The 24,783-nt window shown below is 41.7% G+C and overlaps 1 protein-coding gene across 7 annotated transcripts in view; it reads left to right on the top strand.

The window, feature by feature from the left end:
* The window catches only part of PBRM1 (polybromo 1), a 171,101-nt gene extending 147,584 nt beyond the window's left edge, over positions 1–23,517 (top strand). For 3 of the 7 annotated variants that reach the window (XM_033926217.1, XM_033926218.1, XM_033926224.1), the window contains 4 exons: positions 6,348–6,506; positions 12,144–12,214; positions 15,003–15,219; positions 21,388–23,517. In XM_033926217.1, the coding sequence (XP_033782108.1) occupies positions 6,348–6,506; positions 12,144–12,214; positions 15,003–15,219; positions 21,388–21,560 (620 nt within the window). In that variant the 3' untranslated portion in view covers positions 21,561–23,517. The remainder of the gene's footprint in view (positions 1–6,347; positions 6,507–12,143; positions 12,215–15,002; positions 15,220–21,387) is intronic. The other 4 variants (XM_033926219.1, XM_033926223.1, XM_033926220.1 and 1 more) reach the window with 4 other exon arrangements.
* The last annotated feature ends 1,266 nt before the right edge of the window (positions 23,518–24,783 follow it).

The following is a 24,783-nucleotide window of genomic DNA, read 5'->3' on the forward strand; positions in this document are numbered from 1 at the left end:
TCCTTCACTATATTAGTTATCCACGCCAGATCTTTTGTTCGACTCTTTTTGCACCCCTTTCTGAATCTGGGGGATATACAGATTTTGCGCCTCGCTCACCGTATCCTTAAAAAAAGACCAGGTATGTTCTACCGTTTGCCATTTTTTGGAAGTGTTCCTAAGTTTCTTCCTTACCGTTCCCCTCATTGCTTTGTAGTTTCCTTTCCTGAAGTTAAAAGTTGTCGCTATAGTTCTCTTTCCTTTCGGTATTCCTACTTCAACCTTGAACTTGATGATATTATGATCACTGTTTCCCAACGGTCCCACTACTTCCACTTCCTTTGCAGGTCCCCTTAACCCACAAGGTGCTCCATGAAGCAATCTTGTGTAGCCTCGGGGAATTCTGTCTCCCTAGCGCATCTTGAGCTTCCAAGACTTCAGTCTATCCCGGGGTAGTTGAAGTCTCCCATAATAACCATGTTACCGCTTTTGCATTCTCGCTTCATCTCGGCTTCCATTTCTTTATCGATATCTCTGGTTTGCCCGGGTGGAAGATAGTATAGGCCCATCTTTATTTCAGGCCCTTTCCTTCCCGGTATTTTAACCCATAGCAATTCCAGCTTGTTGGTCATCTCTGCTGTGTCCATTCTTGTCGATTGTATGCTTTTTTTATGTATAGTGCTATTCCACCTCCATTCTGTCCTGACCTATCCTGGCGATAGAGCTTGTACCCCGGCAGTGCTGTATCCCATTTGCTTTCCTCATTCCACCTTGTTTCAGAGATTCCAATGATGTCTATGTCCTCTGCATTGGCCATGGCTTCTAATTCCTCCATTTTGTTTCTTAGGCTCCTTGCATTAGTATATATGCAATTTAGATCCTGGTATTTTCTTGTCTTCATTTCCTTTCCCAGTGCTTCGGTCTTTAGTTTCTTCTCTTTTGTTACAATCCTTCTAACCTCCTCTTCTGGGTTAGTCGATTCCTGTAATTTGTCCCTTGTTTCTTCCCAGCCTTTTTTCCCCTCGGTATCTTCACGGGATACATTCTTCCGAATCGTTGACGCTTGGTCGACTGTCGGCTTTCCCCTTCCTCTTAGTTTAAAGCCTGCTCTATTTCTCTCTTGACATTGTTTGCTAGAAGTCTAGTCCCGCCGCGCTCAGGTGCAGTCCATCTCTCCTGTAGAGCTTGCTCTTGCCCCAGAACGTTGTCCACTTCCTCACGAAGTGGAACCCCTCTTCCTCACACCATTTCCTCATCCACGCATTTATTGATTGTAGTTCCTCCTGCCTTTTCACATCTGCCCTCGGTACCGGTAGGATCTCTGAGAACGCTTTCTTCTGTGTCCTCATCTTCAACTTCCTTCCCAGAATCCTGAACTGTTCTATCAGTGTGCTTCTTCTGTAGTCTCTCCTGCTGACATCATTCATCCCGATGAGAGATGAGATATTTAGTTTGCTGTACGTGGAAAAATATTTAGTTTGCTTTTGTGTTATTTTTGACATTGTTTTGGTTCATTTCAATGGTGTGCCTTAATTTCTAGTTTGCCGATGAAAACAAAAACTGTGGATACAGAAGTTCTGGAGATAATTTATTAAACACTGACATATAAAACCATGAAAATCCAATTAAAGTAAAATGATAAAAAAAATACTGTGATAAATATCCAACCGGACATTACATGGTCCGTGTTTCGGCGAACACGCCTTCCTTAGGGGTCCAATGGTTTGCAAACTCACATATAAAGAATTGGACTGAAAACAGTCTATTGTCTTTAAACCTGTGAGCAAAGAACACCGCAGACAAGCTGAAGTAGCAAAAAAAATGCTAAGGCTCCTTTTATGAATTGTCTGCCTTGGTTTTTAGTGTCGCACAAGCAAGATTGCAATATGGTGTCGACTTGGAACAATAAGTGGATTCATCTCACCCCTTTCCAGTTCTGCTTGGGTGAGGCAACCTCCAACTTTCAGGAAGCCTTCCTTATGAATGAAGGGGTTCAGCTTCAGAAGTGGGCTATCTTTTGAAAGGGTCATACCTAACGCACGTGAACTCTTTTGCATGTTTCTTGTTGCACATAATGTAAGATGGTACTTTCTGCTTGAACGACCTTGTTCACTGAGAGAGGCTTTGTGCGAGTGTGCTAGTGGTGACAAGTGTCAGGTTTTTTATCAGCTAGTCGATGATATAAAGTTGCAATGTGGATCAAGTGTGCTGTGGCCCTTCTGAGTAATGACCAATTTGAGAAAAGCAGTGAGCTCTCAAGTTGCTGTCAAGTCACAATCTTTGTAGCAAGAACAGTCATTTCTGGATGGATCTCTGAGCTTAAGAGAGTTCTCCATGTATGACCAGGTTTTAGGAGAAATTCTAGTCAAACAAAAAGAGGAAAGAAGAATTTTGCCTCAACAATATCGCAGAAACACCAAAAAGTGATGTCAAAATATCAACCAGGGAAATACCTTATTAAGTCAATAAAAATAATGTTGTAAAAATAGACAGTCTATGGTGTAATGTCCATATTGATGGTCTACATTGTCCCAACTAGGATCCCAGTTTCGGTATCCGTAGATGCCTTCATCAATGGATGAAAGGACACTGAATAAACAAAATTTAAAACAATAATAAAATGGATGAGCGTAACAAAATAGATGGAGCAGGGCTGCCCAAGTCCGATCCTCGAGATCTACTGGCAGGCCAGGTTTTCTGGATATCCACAATGAACATGCATGAGAGAGATTTGCATACCAAGAAGGCAGTGAATGCAAATCTCTCTCATGCATGTTCATTGTGGATATCCAGAAAACCTGGCCTGCCAGTAGATCTTGAGGACTGGACTTGGGCAGCCCTGCGATAAGAGCATATAGCATATGAGTAAAAATAAGCCAAAGCATAAAATGAAACACACTTAAGATCTTTTAAGAGTTCTCCATAGCTGACCAGGTTTTAGGAGAAATTCTAGTCCCATTATCCAAGATGCTGGCACGGCTCTGCTTGCACAGCCTGTTGGATTCTGATTAGTTGCATATAATGCCACTGTTCTGATTGTGTTGACTTCCTGATACGTTCAGCTTTGTTGCTGATGTAATCAGAAAAATCTCCTGGTTTGGTTATAGCCGTCAATGTAGAAGTTGACTGCATTTATTTGAATGTCCAATTCTTTGAGTAGCTATTTCTACTGCCAGTCCTGCTCCATACAATTGCAGTTGTTCTTAAGGATTTCTTCTCTCACAGAATTTATACTCTACCAGCATGTCCTATAAATAGGAGACCCTGGGAATGTTTAGTACAGATTCTCTGTGCTGGGTAATACAGTACTCCGTCTCCAACTTATCTAATGTAATTTGTTATTTGTGCATTGCACTATATCCATAGAGGCTCAAAGCGACTTACATTGAGAAAGAGCATTAAAGTACATTAAAGAGCAATTAGGGAAGACGTGGAGACCAGGGCTTAGGACTTGGGACATTTTACAAAACGTCCAGGGAACCTCTCCCCTCTCTCTCCTTTCTTCTTTTAACATGTAACTTTCCCCTCCCATTTCCCTTTTTCCCTCACTTTCATGTCTGTCCTGTTTATGTCCTTGGTGTGCACCTTTATTATTTTCTAATTATTTATTATTTATCTTTTTAAATTTTTACTGTAAACCGGCCAGATACTTGCTGATGGTCGGTATATTAAAACTCAATAAACTTGAAACTTGAATATAACACTAGATCATACCAGAGGGCATTGCAGTGGAACTTTGCAGGGCATAGCGAGTAAGACAGATACATTAGACATTACATTTTGGTGTGTTAGAAGTCAGTTAAGGCCTTGGGATTACTTAAGTCAAAGATCTGTGGTCCAAGCGGAGAGGGATGTACATTAAAGAGCAATTAGGGAAGACATGGGCTTAGGACTTGGGACATTTTACAAAACGTCCAGGGAACCATTTAGATGTTAGGGGCTAGACCTGCCTTAAAAACAAATAAGTTCCCAAACTGAGCAGATGACCACTGGAGACATGAAGGCATGGCCCTCCCACTGGTCACTGAACCCCTCCCACCCACTCCCAGACAGCTGCAGATATTATGGCCAGTCCGAGTGGGGCAGCAAGCAGGTGTCTGGAGTAGCCTGGTAGTCAGTGCAGTGAACCATAGAGAAGGGGACCCAGGCCCATATCCCACCCTAACTAGCACACTTGTGGTGGAAAGTGTATGCCAACCAAAACCCTTTTATACTGACGTTTAGGCATAAAGGCAATTTGGGTGGTAGACAGGTGGGTCCAATGGGTTTTGGAGGGCTCCCAAACAATGTAAGGAGGTTATGGTGAGATGTGTACCTGGGACCTTTTTATGTGAAGTTCATTGCAGTCCCCTTTATGGTACGCCGCTGCTTTACTGGGATGTTTATGTAGCCAGTCTCCTAAAAAGGCTGGTTCCTCCTACATGCAAATGGCTTGTCTTGTATGTTTTTTGTTTGGACGTTTTGTTTTTCAAAAATGGGCCCCCCCCAAAAAAAAAAAAAAATACACCTCGGGGCAAAAACGTCTAAAAATGTCCAAGTTTGAAAAATATAGATAGACATTTTGAAAATGGACATTTTCCCCACCCAATTTTTTGATGTGCTTTACAAAACGTCCACAGTCGGTCTTAGACATATCGAAAATGCCCCTCCACGAGTTGTAAATAAGAGTTCATGTTTCTATAGAGGAGAAAACGGTCAAGCCAGAAATTCCTTAATGATTTCCTCCCTGGCTGCAGGATGAAAAATTTTTGAAATAAAATTTGAAAATTAGACAAGGCTGACCAGGCTGTAGCTATATGCCAACTTACTTAGAGAAGGCAAAACGTAAGAGAGAGAGGCAAGTTTCCTTTAAGCTAGGTATTTTTTCCAAAATCATGAGTATTCTAAATTTTTAGTAAATCATTTTCTTTTTAAACCCTATAAAACTTTGCCCAAGCAGTTCTGGCTTTCTTTTTACGGGCTGAACTTGAATAGGTCAAATAAAAAAAAACTCTGAATATCAAGTTATAAGCTGTTGATTTTTCTTGTGTGTTTTAAAACAAATGCTTTGCCATTTTATAGAATTATTTTCACATGGATGTGGCCCGTTATAAAATTAGAATTGGTGTAAATGTATGAGTGTTGATTATTGTTGGGCGTACTTGCCAGTTGGCTTGTATAGGGGAAAAGTTTGAATGGATTTCACAGATATCTGCATAGATCAGTGGTTCCCAAACCCTGTCCTGGGGGACCCCCAGCCAGTCAGGTTTTCCAGATATCCCTAATGAATATGCATGAGAGAGATTTGCACACCTGTCACTTCCATTATATGCAAATCTCTCTCATGCATATTCATTAGGGATATCTGGAAAACCTGACTGGCTGGGGGTCCCCCAGGACAGGTTTGGGAACCACTGGCATAGATTATAAAATGCACAAATTTACGCACATGCATAAATAACCCCTCCCCCCTTTTTAAAAAAAATAAAACTGCAGAAGCATTTTTTAGCACTGGCCGGCACGCTGAATGCCGTGGTGTTGCTCTGATGCTCATAGGAACTCTGTGACCGTCGGAGTAGTGCAGACCTTTCAGTGCGCCAACCGGCGCTAAAAGCCGCTTCTGCGGTTTTCTAAAAGGGGAGATAAGTGCAGATATTTATGTCTCTTCTCAGATGTCTGTGCCTAGATAATTTAAGTAAAAGCCTAACGGCCTCCTTTACAAAGCCGCATGGAAGCAGCCCCGAAGCCCTTTCATTCTCGATGGGCTTCGGGGCCGTTAGCGCAGATCAGCCGTAAATGAGGGTATTTTCTAATCTGTGTGTGAGCGCCCAATATCCACCCCTGTACTTACCTACCAGCAAAGTACCGTATATACCTCTCAAGCAGGCGTAAATTCTGCTGTCTTTTTTAAATAGTGCCTAAGTAAGCTTCTACCTGCCCTTATTAAGGTGCTGAGAAATTTTTCCTACTTTAGAATTTCTTTAAACTGCTCACTTGATGGTCTTTGGAAATTCCGTTTGATGTAGATCACCTCGCATGAAATGGCGTCTGTTGTGTGCAATCTGAGTGTGAGTTTTTGTTAGCCGTGTTAACATAAATAGTGGACGCTTGAATTAAGCATGTTTTGAAATTCATTCATCCTCAGTAGTGCTCAAATTTGCAGCTGCAAACTTGGGCGCATTTTCCCATCAAAAGTGTCGCTGTTCACGGTGCCATGTACTAATTCATCTTTCTGAAGTATTTCACATTTCTAAGCTTTGTCATTTTTGCAAGAAAGTGAGCTGTATATCACATAGTACTAACAATGTTTATTCATCTGTAGTGCATGTTATATTTAGATGATGTTGCATGTTATTGATGCATGTTTAAAATTTGTTGTGTCCTTCAAGGCATGATAGGTGGTTATCCTCCTGGCCTGCCACCTATGCAGGGCCCAGTCAATGGCATTGTTAGCATGGGCAGCATGCAGCCACTTCACCCTGGGGTGCTTCCTCCACTAAATCACCTTCCGCCAGGTATGCCAAGCATCCCGGGCATCCCGATACCGGGTAAGAATGTCATCCTCATTCACTCATTATCTCATCTTCATGTTCTTCTCTCTAACCACCTACTTACCCGACTTACTTGCAGACTGGGATGGGAAGAATAAGATGAAAAATGTTTTGTTCTGAGTGGTGTTTGCTTCAAAGAAAACTGTATGACCTATTTTGAGCCGCTTTCAAAAGTTCACGTGGCAAGCATATAGTTCTGTGAAAACTGGAGATGTCAATATTTGTATTAATAGAGTTCCAAGAGGCGACTTCTGCTCCTATTTGCTAGTACTGTAATCTGTTTTGGGTGTGAAAATAGCAACGCTTTGAGGTTGTTTCCACAGGATATAGGTGACCATCAAGTGGGACTCGTGAATTTCCATTTACTTGGTAGTTTGGGTAGAAGCTAGGTGTGAGCATGCTGGCCGAATCAGCCCCATCTAAAAGCTTCAGCTTTGCTAGCTGATAAAATATACATAACATAACAGAAAAGTTTGCTTCTATACCGCATTACTATGAAGATCCTCACGGTTTACAAAAGAGAGAAGAAACGATCCAAGAGGAATATTTTAATTACCTAGAAATCTGGTGAACAATTATGTTTTAAGGTACAGTACTCCGATATTCGTGGGGGTTCCGTTCCAGGAACCCCCGTGAATCTTGAAAAACCGCGAATACGGTTTTTCGTGGGGGGAGACGAGAGGGCAGCGGGAGAGGCAGGAGAGAGCAGCCAGAGCGCCGGCGAGTGAAGGAAATCACTCGCTGTATGCTCCGACCGCCTCTTCCTGCACTAAAGTAGGGCCTTACCAATCAGGAGCTGTCGGAGAGGAGAGTTGGCGTTCCTGTGCTAATCAGCGCAACTTCATTACTGTATGCTAACTGGTTATCGCAGGAATATTGCGCGAGCTCTTACCACGTACAAAATTGGTAGCTGTAAATGCTCGCATGGTAAAATTTTTTCAGTGGGTTTCGTATGATGGAACTGCTCATTGGCCAGTATTTGGAAGATATACCATTGTAAGAAGTGCCCGGATTTACAGGACCAGATCAGATAAGTGACCTTTTGTGTACCTTTAACCCGGTTGTGAGCGTTGTCATCTGTGCCGCAAGGTTTATGGTAACGAGGGCTGGAGTTTTTTTTTTTAGGCCATTGTCTGACTTTATGGTAGTACTTCACTATTTGTGCTATTAAACTGCCACTTTAATCTAAGGCTTTTTTTCTCCACCCGATTACAGGTGCTGCATTGTTTGGTATACAAAATTTAAATTGAATCAGGTTGGGCAGACTGGATGGACCATTCGGGTCTTTATCTGCCGTCATGTACTATGTTACTATATATGTTACATACGCTCACCCTGTCAACAGTATTTTGATAAGATTTAGAATTGTTATTCTGTTGAAACCCTTATTTTTTGTGCTTTACATAAAATTTTTCAATGGCCATTAATACAAAAAATATGAAAAGGCCATTTCTATGTGCTCAGGAAAACCTATGAAAGGGTGTGCTCAGGCCACCTTTTGCTTCAGTTTAGTAAGACTGCCACATTGCCTTAGTATCAGAATACAAAGTCAGTTTATTAACAAAACAAAAAGAAAGTTGATTCACTTTATGTCCCTTGAGATAAAAAACAAAATCTTTAAAATATGCATTATAAAAATTCCTGGTTCCAGACATCACACACAAATATATGATTCACAGGAAAAGACCAAATAGATCCCCTGTCATGGCTGAGTTCAAAATTAAGATGAGCAGCAAGCCCTGGTAATCAGTATGGTTTTCCCAGCTAAAATCGTGCTTTTACATTTTGCAATGTTTGGATTTGTTGAATTAAATATTTGGGTAATGCCAACAGGACAGCATTGCAATACTCAAAGACAGAGAGAACAAATGAAACTACTACACTGGTCATCACCTGAAAAGAAAGAGATGATTTCAGACCTTTAATTCGGCAGTTTCCCATAGGCATTCTTTACAATATGTTGAACCTGTATTGACAAATCTAAATTTGGATCCAACCATACACCCAAATCTCTCCCCCCTCCCTCCCCCCCCCATGACTCTATTAAGGAGCCAGTCAAAGTCACCTGATATCTTGGACTCTGCCCACCCCATTTATTAATAAGAAGTAACTCAATATGCCAGCTATCAAATTCATATTTTATAACGTTGCATCTTTCAATCAATGCTAACCGGCAGAACATTGTTAAATCCACTCAATCTGTAACATTTTTTAATTATTGTAAACCGCATAGAACTTCACGGTCCTGCGGTATATAAACTGTTATATTATTACTAGTCTTATAGCCCGTTAAATTAACGGGTGCTAGAATATATATGTGTGTGTCTGTCTTTATTTCTTTTTCTCTCTCCTTAGCCGCTTTCTGTATTTCTATCTTTCTTTCTTTTTTTTCCTTGGCTGTCCACCACCACCCCTTGTCTGCTCCCCCTGTTCATTCTCCCTTCCTTTTACCTCCCCTGTGTCCTCCCCCACCCCATCACTGCTCACCTTATCCAACAGCAGCCCTTTTCCCTTTATTTTACCTCCCCCCTCTATATCCTCTCCCCTCTTTCCTCCAACATCTCATCTCTCTCTCTGCCCATCATCTTTTACTCCTTGCTTCTTCCAATGGAGTCGCGAGTCAGGCCTGACATATAAAGCTGGAAGCCGATTCCTCCCAGAAGCAGTCCTCCATGTTGTTTGCCGGCGCTGGAAGGAGGGGGGAGGGTGTCAGGTCAAAAGCGCGCCGGAACAAAGGCGCAGCCAGACAATTGAGCGCAGCGCAGAGGCGCGCGCTGGGTTCCCCAACAAAACCCCCCCGTCGGAGCCCCTAAAAACTTTAATTTTCTTCGGCGCGCGCCTCCATCTTGCGCTCAGTTGTCGGCGCGCGCCTTTGTGAGCAGCCCTGCCTTCGGTCCTGTCTCGGTCCCACTAAACCGGCTGGCAATAACGAAGCCAGACATCACGGGGGCTTTCCCTCTTGCTAAATTGCTATAGGCTTTGCCAGTCTCGATCCCGCCCCTCAAAATCAGGAAGTAACTTCAGAGATGGACAGGATCTAGACCGGCAGAGCCTTTAGCAATTTGGCAAAAGGGAAGAACCCATGGCATCTGGCTTTGTTATTGGCAGCCGGTTTAACAGGGACAGGACCGAAGGCAGGACTGGTGAAGAGCAGAGGCTGGAGTCGGGCAAAGGAGGAGATTTACGTTTGAGGGACGGCAGGACTCCGCGTTCACTCCCTCTGTGACGGTTCGTCTTCTGACAGTGACCTAGTAAGCGCGCATGCGCACTCGTGCGGCCACATCCCGACAGAAAAGGGATCAGGGAACACATTTCGCTACTGCGCATGCGCGGGCTAGCATTTTATTATTTAAGATTATTATATGGTACTAGTGTTTAAGCCCGTTACATTAACGGGTGCTAGAATATATGTCTGTCTGTCTTTCTTTCTGTGTCTCTCCCTTCCTTTCTGTCTGTCTCTTTCCTTCCCTCTGTCTATCTTTCTTTCTGTCTGTCTGTCTCCATCTGGCCCCCTGTCTGTCTGTCTTTCTTTCTGTCTTTCTCCCCTGCCCGCTGTCTTTCGTTCTCGTGTGCTGTCTGGCTTTATCTCTCCGTGGCCCCCCTGCCTGTCTGCCTTTCTTTGTCTTTCTCTACGGCCCCCTTCTGTATCCTCCCCAAAGCAAATAAAGATTGCTCCCTGCCCCCAGCACACCCCTCTCCCCAAAGCAAAGCAAGTTCACTCCCTGGCCCCCTTTCGCTATTGAAAAGGAAACTTTAAAATAATCCAGTTAAAATGACCAGATACTTGGAAACTGCAAAGAAAGGACTTAACTAAAGTTCAGAATTTTTAAATCACAATAAAAGTCATAAAATTCTGCAGCTTCCCTGCTTTCTATTTCCCCCTTCCTCTCTCCACCTTTTCCCCTTCACACTTTCACTGAAATAACCTGAGTTAGAACTTCGGGAGCGGCATGCAGGCTACTTGGGCAGTAGGGAAGCGGCCATTTTTGCTGCGTCGGATCCGTTGCTTTGGCCGGCCGACTTAGGCCTGTGAGCGTCGTCTGCCTGGTGGAGCCGGTCGGGGCGGGGCTTCCGCGCTGGTTGACTGTGTGTGAGTTTAGGGGTATGGATGATTAGCGAGCATACCCGCGCAACCCTGAACCTACCCAGAGACTCCCCGCACGGGAGGAATCGCCACCAGTGTCGCCGCTATCACCGCCCCCCCTGAGCCGCCCCTACTGCTGCATCCGTCGCTGGACCCCGCTCCCCATGCTGCGCACCCAGGCTGGGGAGGAGGCTGTGGCGGCAACGGCAACAGCGGCTGCCTTCCCCACCTCCCTCGCCGCTCGACTGCAGAGCCGAGATTGAGGAGCCGCCACCGACAGCCAGACTGTGGGATCTCGCTGTCACGGGGGATGGGAGCCGGCGTAAAACTCTGGAGTAATGGCTTCGGTCTCACCCTCCTCCTTCTTCGCTGCCCCTTCTGCCGGCCACTGTCACAGCTAGGCGCGCATGCGCACTCCTGCGGCCACAGACCTACAGATCATGGAAGCATGCAGTTAAGAGTGTGCATGAGCGGCTAGGGTTTTATTATATAGATAATTTCTTAACCAATCTAGACTCAAATATGCAAGTGTTTGACTTTTATAAAAATATCAAGATATCACTCGGGTAAATGGTCCACATTTCAAAGGGGAGAGTGTGGCGTAGCAGTTAAAGCTACAGCCTCAGCATCCTGGGATTTAGGTTCAAACCCACGCTGCTCCTTGTGACCCTGGGCAAATCACTTAATCCCCCCCGTTGTCCCAGGTATATTAGATAGGGTGTGAGCCCACCGGGAAAGGCAGGGAAAAATGCTTGAGTACCTGAATAAATTTATGTAAAAGCTGTTCTGAGCTCCCTGGGGAGAAGGGAATAGAAAATTGAATAAATAAATAAATAAATGTACATTTGCTTTTTGGACATCATTGATCCGGTTTTTTTTTTCCAAAGGTGGTGTCAAAAATTCATGTGGCACATCATATTTGCATTTGTTTTTGGGTGTTTTTCCAATAAAAAGTATTATAAGGAATTAAAATACTGTATATTCAGGAGAAATATGGACTACTCCCTTGTAAATTAAAATTATTTGATAGTTGTTAGAATTCCTATCTTTTAAGGGTTAGTAGACTCAAAACCGCATCCTCTCTATAAAGATAGAGCTCGGCACGGTTTACATGAACATTAAAATAAGGAAAAATACATAATAAGAATTAGTGAATATGGATTTACATTTTTGAGAATAGCCAAGTTTTCGGAATAATTGGAAGGAGTCCAGATTCCGCAGCTGGGTAGGAAAGTTATTCCAAAACTCAGTGATTTTGTACTGTAAACAAAATTCAAAGATCTAGAATTTGAGTAGATATTCAAATGATCAATTTAGCCTCTGACGCTTTCTAAATAGTACTGAGAAAATGTTAGAACTTACGCTTGTCAAATTAATATCAATTTTGTTAATCACTATGAAATTCCAGCTTTGTATTCATACCGTATTTTGTATTAGCATTAAAGCGCAAAGTTATTTTCAATAGACTGTTACTTTGTAATTCAAATTGTAATTTTGTTTCCTGCTGAAAGAATAAGGCTCTGATATGGGTTACTTTGTTTTCAACTTAGGTGTTATGGGCCAGGGCATTCCCTCGGTGGTAGGATCTCCAGCATCAGGAGGGTCTCCATACAGCCAGCAGGTAAATGCAAATACACTAAGAACTGCTTTTGAGAAGCTTGCATTTCTAGATTTTAAACATTGGTGGTAGAAGATTTAAGATTGTTCAAAAAGCATTAAAATACCTTAACTTTAAACATAAAAGAACCAGTATATTCAGAAATTAAGTAAGAACAAGAAACAACAAATTTTTGTTGACTTAATTTTTTGTGGAAGCCTGTTTTTCACAAATAACAGCAATCTGTCCTTTAGAATGAGAAGTTACTGACTTTGCCTTGTGGGATAGGGCAGATTTTGCTCTTCTGGACTGAACAGCCTAGGCTTTAGCACAGGGGTAGGGAACTCCAGTCCTCGAGAGCCGTATTCCAGTCGGGTTTTTAGGATTTCCCCAATGAATATGCATTGAAAGCAGGACATGCAAATAGATCTCATGCATATTCATTGGGGAAATCCTGAAAACCCGACCGGAATACGGCTCTCGAGGACCGGAGCTCCCTACCCCTGCTTTAGCAAGGCAGCTTGGGTCATCTGTGGATTGCTGACAGCCCAGATTTTCCATTGGATTCAGGTATGGATATTGATGGGGCTACTTGAGGAAGTTCACCATTTTCTTGCTGAGCTACTATTTATTGCTTCTATAGCGCTTAAAAACATACGCAGTACTGTACTTTTAACGTGCAATAGACGGTCCCTGCCTAGAAGAGCTTTCAATCTAATTTGCACAGGCAGGACAAATAGGAGTTGGGCAGTTTCTTGCAGAGAGAATGATAGGATGGGCATAGGTAATTTTATAGTGCATGGGAGTTAGAAGTTGAAAGCCTCATCGAAAAAGTGGGCTTTTAGCTTGGATTTGAATACTGCTCGAAACGGTGCTTGACTTTCTAACTTTCTAGTTTGTTCCATGCATGCAGCAAGATGGGACAGAGTCTGGAGCTGCTCAATCGTTTTTCAGTTTTCTGCTTTTCTCTGAAATTTATTGTCGGGGAATATGGTAAAAGCAGTTAGCTTAGCAGGGTTTAAAAAGGTTTGGATAATTTCCTAAAACAGAAGTCCGTAAGCCATTATTAAGATGGACTTCAGAAAATCCATTGCTTATTCCTAGGATAAAATCTGTTTTACTTCTTGGGATTTTGCTAGGTACTTGGGACCTTGGTTGGCCACTGCTGGAAACAGGATACTGGGCTTGATGGATCTTCAGTCTGTCCCAGTATGGCAACACTTATGTAATGAAGGCTAAAAGCTTATCAAGTCCATAGTTCCAGTTTCTCTTTTGCTTCTTAGTAGATTTTACAGACAAAGATATTAATCTGTAACCAGTGCAGGTAATGCTTCCAAAGGTATTCCCAAATTTGACCTCCATAAAATATTTACACACGATATCTTTTACTAGTCACATTGCCTTCTTGCAGTACTGTTATCTTTTCTTTCTTCTCTGGCTTCAGATTTAGATGTACGAGGGACAATGAATGCATGTGGGAGAAAGCACTGTGGTTTGATAGCACCAAAGTGTGGCTTTATGATCTTTATGCTGTGCAATATATCACCTCTTGGCCTGTAGGGTAAGATCAGGTGCAAAACTTCATGCCTAGGTTAGCAGGGAGGGGTGTGTGTGTGTGCAAGATTTGTCAGGCACAGATTCTCTGGCTTCAGCTCCTGTGCTTTTCTGAGGCACTAGTTTGGAGAAGCCCTGTTATTATGAGGAAGAGGAAGATGACACTAAATTTCTCCCTTCAGCTTCTGGACCCATTGTAGCTTCAAGACAACTTAGCTTGGAAGCCTGCAAAATTTGAGCAGATGCATATAAGGGCACAGGGTCTTCATTTGAGACTGTGTTGAGTTTCACAGTCCACAGTAGAGTCGAGATGTCATTGAGCCCTGCGCAGAGAATGGAAATGCATTGGCTGAGGAAGGGAGCACAAGATAATGGATCCAGGTCGGGCAGAATGCTGGGAATCCTGCCAGAGGGACTCCCGCTCACCGCTTTCCTCTCCAGGTGTGGGAGAGGTGGTAGCTGTGTCTCTGTTGGTAGAGCTACTTCTAGCAGGGTGACATGAGAGGACCTTGCAAGCTGGTTTGCCAGGGGTGAGAAAATCTGCCATTGTGACTTTGGAGTCACTCTGGGAGGCTATGCAGGGAATAAATTCTTCTTTAAATAATGTGATTTCTCATTTAGATTATTAGCAAGTGTAGCAAGTAGGAAAGTATAAAGCACTTTCTTACCTGCTGGCCCTGATTGAGCTCTCTTGCAAGACATATTCAGGCCAGTGTTGCATTTGCTGCTGTTTTTGTTATAAATGTATAAATGTTATAATTTTAAACAGTTGCAGCATTATGACTTTATATATAGGGAGAACGAGAAGGCACTCTCTAAAATTGAAAGGGGATAGATTCCGTATAAATGTAAGGAAGTTCTTCTTCACCCAGAGAGTGGTAGAAAACTGGAACGCTCTTCCGGAGTCTGTCATAGGGGAAAACACCCTCCAGGGATTCAAGACAAAGTTAGACAAGTTCCTGCTGAATCAGAATGCACGCAGGTAGGGTGCTAGTCTTTGACCTAGGGACCGGTGCGTGAGCGGACTGCTGGGCACGATGGACCACTGGTCTGACCCAGCAGTGGCAATTCTTATGTTATGTTCTTATACTAGAGCTAGCTTTAGTTTGTATGAACACTGCTAATAAAATTTCCTGTCTTAGAGTTTTATGATATGCAAAACAATTATACAGTTCAAGAGGAGAATATAATTCCTAAAGCCTTGTTACTGCCCTCTTGGAAAATGTCAGTGTCATAGCTTCATGTTTTGTTATTTCAGATGGGACTCCTTGGGCCTCAGGGTCAGCAGGCTCCACCGCCATATCCTGGCCCAGGTCAAGTGAGTCAGCAGGTTATCCAGCAACCAAGCACACCAATGTTTGTAGCTCCTCCTCCAAAGACACAGAGACTGCTGCATTCGGAGGCCTACTTGAAATATATCGAAGGACTGAGTGCAGAGTCTAATAGCATTAGCAAATGGGACCAGACCCTGTCAGGTAAAGCTTCTAGAATGAGCAAAAATAATGTCTTTGCTGTGTTAAATTTATCTTTCTATGTATATATATCGAACATAACAGACTTTTGAGGGAGAAACGTACTCTGAGATAGTCCATTGAACTGAGGAAAATGTTCTTAGCATTCATAGTGTATGTTAGATTGAACTGTCAAAAGAGCTTTTAACTCTTGACACACTACTCACCAATGAATTAGTTTATCTAGTAACTTTCTCATTCTGGTGGTTCAGGTGGCAAGTGCTATGCATTGTTATGAAAAAGGCCATGGCCTCGGTATCAGAGGTGGGTGCTTAAGGGTAACTCCTGGAAGCCACATTCAGAGTTCATGATTGTAAAGTTCCAGAAGAAGTTCTAGTGCATGGCCTCCAGTCAAGGACTGTCATTGTGATTATCAGACCAGGTATGCTAAAAGTGAGGGGAGGGGAAAAAAATATTGGGTAATTATGAGTGAAGGATAATATTGCCAGGTCCCAGCACTGAAAGAACAAATTTTGCTGCCCTCTGTTTCCAACATGAATCAGTTGGCAAAATAGGCCTTTTAGGATGAATGGAAAGCCTCTTCTAAAGCTGAATCTATGTACATGGGTTTCATAATCAGGATCTTTGACCTCAAGAAAAAAAAATTCATCAGATAAATTTATTGGAGATAAGAGTTATATAGAATTTTCTAAAGGCTTTTAGAGCTTGGTAATAAAATAATCGTGGTCCAAATGGACAAACAAGTAGCCATATACTATACTAACAAGGAAGAAGGAACGGAATTCTGACTTCAGAGGTGAGAAACTGTCAGAATGTGGAATTGGGCCATCTCTTTAAGTGATAAATTGGCAGACAAACTGAGTTGGATAAACAAACCAAACAAGTGGTTGAGAGAGCAAAATGATCTTTTGTAACTTGGGCACAGTCACGGTGGATTGTATCTCCTTAGAATGAAAAGGTACTTCAGTTCTGTTTCAGGACAGGGACATATGACAAATTAGCTTTTCTCCTGGATTGGAGAAAGGGACTTCTGCCTATAATAAAACTTTGTCTGAATCAGGGAACCATGGTTCTTTTAGTCTACTAACTGAGATAGCTCTGGTATCCTTGCCTCCTGGAGTTGGCCATAGAGAGACCCATTGGTTTGAGAGGTTCTCTAGTGTTGATCATGGAAGCTCAGTGTCAGATCCCTCATCTTCTTAGTCTGGCTGTTGAGAGGGTAATCTCGAATGCCTTGAGAGTGCCTATTTTCTGTCCACATTTTGTAGCCGAGCTGCAGATATTGTTGAGTCCGATTAATCAGAAGTTCGTCCAAATATATTGTGTTTATATAGTACATGCATATAGTGTTCAATTTAGTTTGTACTCCTGAGGAAGGTGTCTTTTGCCAAAAAATGGTACTATGTTGGGTTCTATATGAAATAATAAACATTATTTTTGGACAGAAGAAGAATCGACCTTTTAACCCTACTATTTGTTCTTTCGAGTCTTCATTGTTCTCCTTTTTTGTGTGTCTGGGCTCTGCCAGATACTTGTGACCTGGATTGGCCACTGTTGGAATATAGACTTCTAGAAGATTCACAATTTGGCATTCTTTTAAGTGGAGATTGTTGGCTATCTGGTATGCTGAGTCAGGTCTAAAAATTAGGGTCTACTTTAGTTGATGTGTACATGTTGAAGCCTCCCATTAAGCTGCTCACATTGTCTTGGGCTTCTGTGTTGTTCTAACTCCTTCTTGACAGTACAACAGAAAGGCAAGGGAGGCATCCTATCAACCAATAAAACAGTCTTTATTCAAACAAATTGTCCCGATAATGATCCCAGTTTCGGTGTGTGAATAACACCTTCCGCAGGGGACCCTAAACAAACAGAGAGAGCATAAATATACAAGATAAATAAAAACATGGGATATAAAATATATCAGTATAATGGCATGCAAAAATAAAATATATACATTTAAAGGAATTTTATGTATCTGAAAAACACAATGAAAAGCATATATACATATTATATGAAAATAGCAGTAAGGATATGAGACCTTTATTTAGATCAATGATATGCCATCTTGAACAAGTGCTCTCTAGATTTAATGATCTTGTTAGCGGTGACAGCTAAAAAGAAGAGCTAAAGTCCTTGTTTGGTTTTCTAAAATTTTTACTGTCCCGATCTTACTCAGTTAATATTGATGGTAATATTTCTAATTCCTGGCAGCCTCCTTGCGGGGTTCCCCAGGGCTCTCTGCTTTCCCCAATCTTCTTCAATCTTTATATGACAACTTTGAACACTTATAAGTTGTCAGCTTGAGAAATGCTTTTTACCTATGTGGATGACATCTTTATATTGATCGAGATTGACTCAAATGTTACCAATTTAACTTTTAAAATAAACCATTGTATTTCCAAACTTCAAACTTGGGCTATGTCTGTCCAGATTAAGTTAAATGCAGCCAAAGCTAAACTTTTGTGCTTAGGCCTAAAACTTATTGTTAACCACGTCGAGCTTCCTCTGGTTGAAGACCCATATATAAAGTTAAGTTTTAGTTTAGTTTAAAGTCTCAAAAACATTGCCAGAGACAAATTGGACACTTTGAATAACACTGAACTAAATTATGATCAAGTAAACACTGATATCAATAAAAGCTTGGATAAATTCAAGGGTGAACTCAGAATGGATAAGAACAAGAAATTTAAGAGAGATGAGCAAGATTATAATCAGGGATCGATTTATAATTTTTCAAGAGCAAGGATCTACAATACCAGACAGACAAGACAGAGTTCTCATGCCATCAATCACACCAACAAACCCACTACAGTGGAACAATCGCAACATAATGACAGAGGAAGGAAGAGAATCAGAAGTGATTTGGATGAAGTCTATACATCCCCCTTCAGTAGTCCAGTAAACATTCAAAGACAGACACAAGATACCAAACTCTGCTTTTTTAGAGAGAATTTGGGGTAATAAAGCCACACCTTTAACACAGAGGAAATACTATCAGACGAATCGGAGATATTGGCATCAGGGTCCAGGCTGATCTGTAAGGACAATTATCATCTCATTACAATTCTATATCGCAAGACAAACCAAAATGCATATTTACATTATTACAGTGACCACAATCTTTCTCTCAAGAAGAATATATCCTTCTCACAGTTTTTAAGACTCAAGAAGATTTGCACATACAATTCAGATTTTAAGGATAACGTACAACAAATAGCCATGAGGTTCAAGGAACGTGGTTACCCTATATCCGTCATACTAGCAAGATACGAGAAGGCAAGGTCACGACACAAAGAAGAATTTTTATTACCCACCACTCCAGACATAGTATGCACCCTACGATACACACACCTTTCAAGAGACATTCAGAGAATTATTAGATCAAATTGGAAAATCCTTGAAGGTCATGACTGCTTAGGAGACAAAATCCTAGTAGTGGCCTATTCCAGAGACAAGAACTTGAAAGAGAAACTAGTTTCGTCTAGACTTCCACAACTGATGCCACCGCCCATGCATATTAATACCAACTCAGTACGTACTAAATGTGGAAGATGCTCTGTTTGCATACATTGCCTTGAGATTGCAGAATTCATACATCCCAGAAATAACCTTAAATATACACTGAAACATTCTTCAGATTGCAGTTCATCTTGTGTCATTTATATCATCCGGTGCCCAAGTGCATGGTGAAGACTAGGATTATTGAATATCGCAGTAACATTAGAAAGGGGATCACATCCGTTCCCTTGGTTACCCATTGGGAGTTCAACAATATTTTTGTCTATAGAATCCTCAAACCTAACCCCAGGGGGAGGAAACATAGATGTCGACCTTCTACAAAAAGAACATGATTTAGACACCCTACAACTTCATGGCCTCAACACTGAAGTTGACTACAGTGTATTTATCTAGGATATTCAACCAACATTATCATACTGCATGTATTCTTACACCATAAAACGATCACAATACAGATCTTACTTTGACATTGGTAGGTAAGATTCCATTATATTATTTCCTTGCCGACGTTATAACGCATGTAGTCACATCTACACGCTGCTTTCACTTTCAAAGTGCTTTAAGTTTGGTGCATGCCATTATACTGATATATTTTATATCCCATGTTTTTGTTTATCTTTTCTATTTATGCTCTATATGTTCGTTTAATGTCCCTCGAGGAAACTGGGATCCTTGTCGGAACCATTTGTTTGAATAAAGGCTGTTTTATTGGCTGATAGAGCGCCTCCCTTGCCTTTCTATTGTACTGTCTGCATTTCAAGGCAAGGAGTTTTTTTTCTTTCGTTTGTTTGCGAACTCCTCCTTGAGCCATTAGACTCTTGTGACCTAAAGTACCTGACCTTGAAGATCTTATTTTTTTGTGGCACTAATTTCTGCAAGCAGAGTTCATGAACTCCAGACTTTAGTGACTGACCCAAGTAATACCAAGCTTTCCAGCAATAAGGCGATTAGAAGTTTGATCCCAAGGTAGTATCATTTTTCCAGCTTACCCAATCAATTGTCTTTCCAGCATTTTTTCTTAGGTCACATACCCAGATTGTATGGGTATATGTTATACACTTTGGATTGCAAAAGAGCTTTGGTCTTTTATTTGGAGCAGACTAAAGTCCGTAGAAAGTCCATCCATCTTTTTGATTTTGACCCCAATAAAACTGGACTGGCATTGACAAGTGTATAAAATACAATTGGTTAGAAGACAGCATCTGTTATGCCCTAACAAGCCTAATGCTGGAGGTTCACAGTAAGGCTTATAATGTCTGAGCTACAGCTGCCTCAATAGCCTACTTGAGGTCAGTCTCTACGGAGGAGATTTTTTTCTGTAGCTTGGGAGTTGAATGTGTGAGAACTTGATAAGTTATCTTTGAAAGGTGTCCTTCATGGACAGGCAGATATGTGAGGACTTGTAGCCTACTATCTGTCCTAGGTGCTGTCTCTTAACTAAGCTTTTACAAAGACTGATGTAACAATACTTGGTTTTCCCACAGGGACATTGAAAGAAAGATCAAGAATAAATTATAAGGGATGTATTTTTGCTGATTTGACATAGGCCTAGATTCACTAAACTCACCGTTGTTGGGCGATCCGTGGCTGAGTCTTGCCGGGCGACCGATTCACTACAGAGTCCTCATGCAAATTATGTGATCGGACGCACGCCCCACAGTGATCCCACGGATCGCTGCAGAGCGATCCAGACGCATACGCAGACCATCCTTTTTGCTTGTAGATGTGATCCGTGCATGCGCTTACTCTCCACACAACTTCGCTGGCCCCAAGAGTGGACTTCAGGAACAATTTCAATGGAACAGAACACACTTTGCAGCCAGACTACGGAACAACACGGAACAGAACACGCCTTGTGCAGCCCCGCTTTAAACCCGCATGTTAAAACCACGGGTTCGCACTGTGCTTTTTGCACAAGGGAGATGTAAGAACATAGAACATAAGAAGCGCCATCTCAGGATCAGACCTTCGGTCCATCTAGTCCGGCGATCCGCACACGCGGAGGCCCTACCAGGTGTACACCTGGCGTAATTTTTAGTCACCCATATCCTTCTATGCCTCATAAGAACATAAGACATAAGAAGTTGCCTCCGCTGGGTCAGACCAGAGGTCCATCGCACCCAGCAGCCCGCACCCGCGGCGGCCCAGCAGATCTATGACCTGTCAGGTGTTCCTTGACTTAGCCCTATGATCCCCCTTTTTTTTCTATCTATACTCTTCCTAACCTGTTTTAAGACATTCCAAAAATGTTGTATTTTGATGGTATTATTTTTTATTTTAATACTGGGATTTCAGGGCAGCAGAGAGCAGGACAGTCGGCAAGAACATGAGTGACTGGTCCTCAGCAGTCGCTTCATTTTGGATCGGCAAGCCCAATTGGTGTTCCTTCTTCTGTTTAGTGAATCAAGGGATTTCCTACTTATGCATACCATTTCCCCTCATTTGCATGATCGGATCGGGTGGAAGATTGTTTGGCCAGAAGGTTAGTGAATCAGGTTGTGGAACGCTCGCAAACTGGTCGGGACCCGATCGGTGAGTTTAGTGAATCTAGCCCATAAAGTTTATTTCTAAAGATACAAAATGGAGTAAAAGTTTTGTTTTGATAAGAGTACCCCCCCAAAAAAAGTGAAAGCAATGTTGTTGTATTTTCAGCACAAAGACGGGATGTCCATCTGTCAAAAGAACAAGAGAGTCGCCTGCCTTCTCACTGGCTGAAAAGCAAAGGGGCCCATACTACAATGGCAGATGCACTATGGCGGCTCCGGGACTTAATGCTACGGGATACCCTTAACATCCGTCAAGCATACAACCTGGAAAATGTTTAATCCATTTTGTGCTTTGTTTTCTACCAACAGAAGAGTTTTGTGTAGCTGTCATATTGGCCTGGATGGTGACAAAATATTTTTATTGCTTCTGTACATTGCAAGATCATTTTGATATAAGGACATTTTTATTAAGATTATTTCAGTTGTGTTGCTTTTTTGTTATATTAAGTTGACCTTCATCAAATATGAACATTTTTCCCATAATGATTTTTATTTGTCTGGAATCCAGTTTCACCTTTGGTTGTATGTGTAAGCATCAAGTTATAATTGTTGCATCATTTTGATATAAAAAGAGAAAATAACCTGTGTTTACAGATTTAATTTAAAACAAGTATTGCAATAAGGCAATAGATATAAATACAGCGTGGGTGTATATACTGTATATCAGCTACTTGAAACAGTAAGCACAGTTTGCGTAAGAAGTGCTTTTGTGAAGACTATTTAGTAATATTTAAGTAGGGGGAGGCCAACTCCTTTCTCACTCTGAGTTACCTCCTCTTTGGCAGTCTCCATTGATGCTGAGCCAGTCAATGCGGCCTGTCTACCAGATGGGGGCTCCAGAGCTTCACAGGATCAAGCACCTCCTGGGGTCCAAATAGATGAGGTTTTTTTTCTTGCACCTAATCCTGTTAGGCAACAGAAGTAAATCACCTTAATTTGTCTCCTCGATAACAGTGTGGTGTCAAAAATAATTAAAAGTGAACTTTGCTGGTAAGGTGCAACATAGAGGTTGCCCTTGCACTACGGTACTTCAGTCTTCATTTTTATATTTTTTTGTAAGATTTATTTATTATTATTACTACTGTGTTCCCAGCTCGTATGTGCTCAGCTCTGCACAACGATGCTTTTTATAATGTTTTACGTAGTTCTTGAAACGGCATAAATTCTACACTAATAAAGTTGGATTATACTAATAATTCATACGGTGTACTGAAAAAGCTAAATTCCTACAGCGTGCCAAGGCTCTTTTGGTGAGAAAAATGGTTTGTATTTCAATATCCCCCTCCCCCCTTTTACGTTTTTTTATGCAATGGAGCCTCTGGAAAGCACAGATGAAATACTAGGACATTATTGCCATTTTGGAGGCTTCTTTTTTGTGTATTTTTTCTTTGCGCCTTTTTTTCATGTTTCTTTTTCTTTTTCCAAACCCTGAAGTTTCCTCCCCTTTGATAATGCTCCAACCAGCCTGTCCTCATTAAAGTTGACTAGACGGGTGTTGGGAGACTTGAGGAGAGCAAAGCACGATACCACCAGGCTTAGAGCAAAGAATAGTGGAGAAATGAACACATGGACCTAAGCAAATCCTTATTCATTTTATTACCTTTCCTTGTGGGCCTGTAAAACACCAAAGAACGTAGATAGTTGATCTACTTATTTTTTACATTTCATTTCAGCATTTATTTTAAAAATCATGCTTTTGTATACTAGTTCCTTTTGTTGAAATGTGCAGTGGCAATGTAAGAGCTAAAGACTTGGCTACAGTTTCTTTATTAGCAAGATTTATTTAACCATTTAAAATTAGATGGTAAAATATCTTGTTTGCAGATGGTTGAACTTCTGAATTGTGGGTCTGTGAGGAAAAAAAGTCAAAGAAAGGTATGAGTTGCAAGGAAGGAATGGGGAATCTTGGGGATCTACTTTTCCACTGGCCCTGTGACTTTTGAGCAAGATGCCTCTCTCCATCCCGCTGTAACTCCTCAGGGCATTCTGAATCTTCCTCCCAGAAAGAAGAAATGACGTTTTCTGTGTGCTCAGAAGAAGAAACCAAGCTTCCTTTTGGTTATATATTGCTTACTGTATTCACTGTCAGACTTGGGTAATCTGTGCTTGGTTTATCTTGGTGCCTTTGTATTCAAATGAATCAAGTTATACCTAGTCTCATACCTTCTGCTGTGTGCCACCATGCCATTAACTTGTTTGTCTTTTAATATGAATAAAAATGATATTTACAAACCAATCTTTGATTCATCAGGTCTGGCTGCTTTGTTACAATTTCTTGCCTCAAAAACCTAGAACCAAAGAGGTGGCAGGCTGCTACTCAGTGTGTAGTGTATATTTGGTCTTCATTTTGTCTCTACTTTGTAGATAGGCATACTACAAAACAAGATTTTCTTTTAAATGTAATTACTGTATTATATTTGACAGCTCTTTGTAGCTCAGGACTGTGATTGTAACCATTGTGGAACGTTGGGTTGACCTGGATTGCCCCCTGTGAAAACAGGACACTGAGCTAGATGAACCATTGATCTGACCCAGTAAGGCTATTCTTATGTTCTTATCACCGATATAATTGGCCTGAAAGCACAATTTATCAGACATCAGCACATGTTCTCTGACAACAAGCAAATACGACAGAGCTACACACATGGGTCACATGACTACTTTCTAATCTAATCTGAATTTATGGATCACACTTATCCAATTTAGGTTCAAGGCAATTTACAATCAAGAGGCACATTATAAGGGGATAATACATCATTATTAAAAAATTAATTACATCAAAAGGTAGTACAGGGTAGGAGAAGTAGTTTACAGTGATGTTACTGTTCATTGTATTGTCATGTGTGACTGATGCTCAGATAAGAGTTTGAAAGATTTTCTCAGATTGATGAAGAGATTGATGAAAGGATTATTCTGGTTAATAGGAACCACCCAGTAGAAAAGTTTTCCATCTCTAGGCTCCCCTCAGCAGATTTTATGTCAATGGATAAATGTTCAGAAAAGGACTGGTGATCTCATGACCAGCATGGCTGATCATCAGCCAAGATCTCTACTTGACAGCAAGCCACAAACTTAGAAGGCGATCGAATTTTAATGGCTCCAGTGCTTTCAGCAGTACTCAAGAGGAGCCTCCTTTCAGAAATCAATCCTGGAAGCCAGATGGAGATTCTCAGGTCCCAGGCGAAGCCAAGCTTCAAGTTCTTGTTCTGCTACAATCTCCAAGAAAGCACAATGACACCAGATCTGGAGCGGTTCCCCTGAAGATAGGGGGACAGCTCTCAGAATATGCAGAGGCCCAGGCGCGTATCTTGACAGACCATTCTGGAGATCATTAAGAGCAGTTACAAGCTCAAATTTGCCCATCCCTTAACGGACTGGTTTGTGAACTCCCCGGCGGAGCAACCAGAGAAAGCAAGCAGAGGCTGTTAAATAGTCAGGTCATAGAGTCTGTGCTGCCCAAAGGCTCAAGAGTGCTCAAGAAAGGCATAGGTGATTGGAAGCC

Source organism: Geotrypetes seraphini, chromosome 17 (assembly GCF_902459505.1).
Source record: "Geotrypetes seraphini chromosome 17, aGeoSer1.1, whole genome shotgun sequence".
NCBI lineage: Eukaryota > Metazoa > Chordata > Amphibia > Gymnophiona > Dermophiidae > Geotrypetes > Geotrypetes seraphini.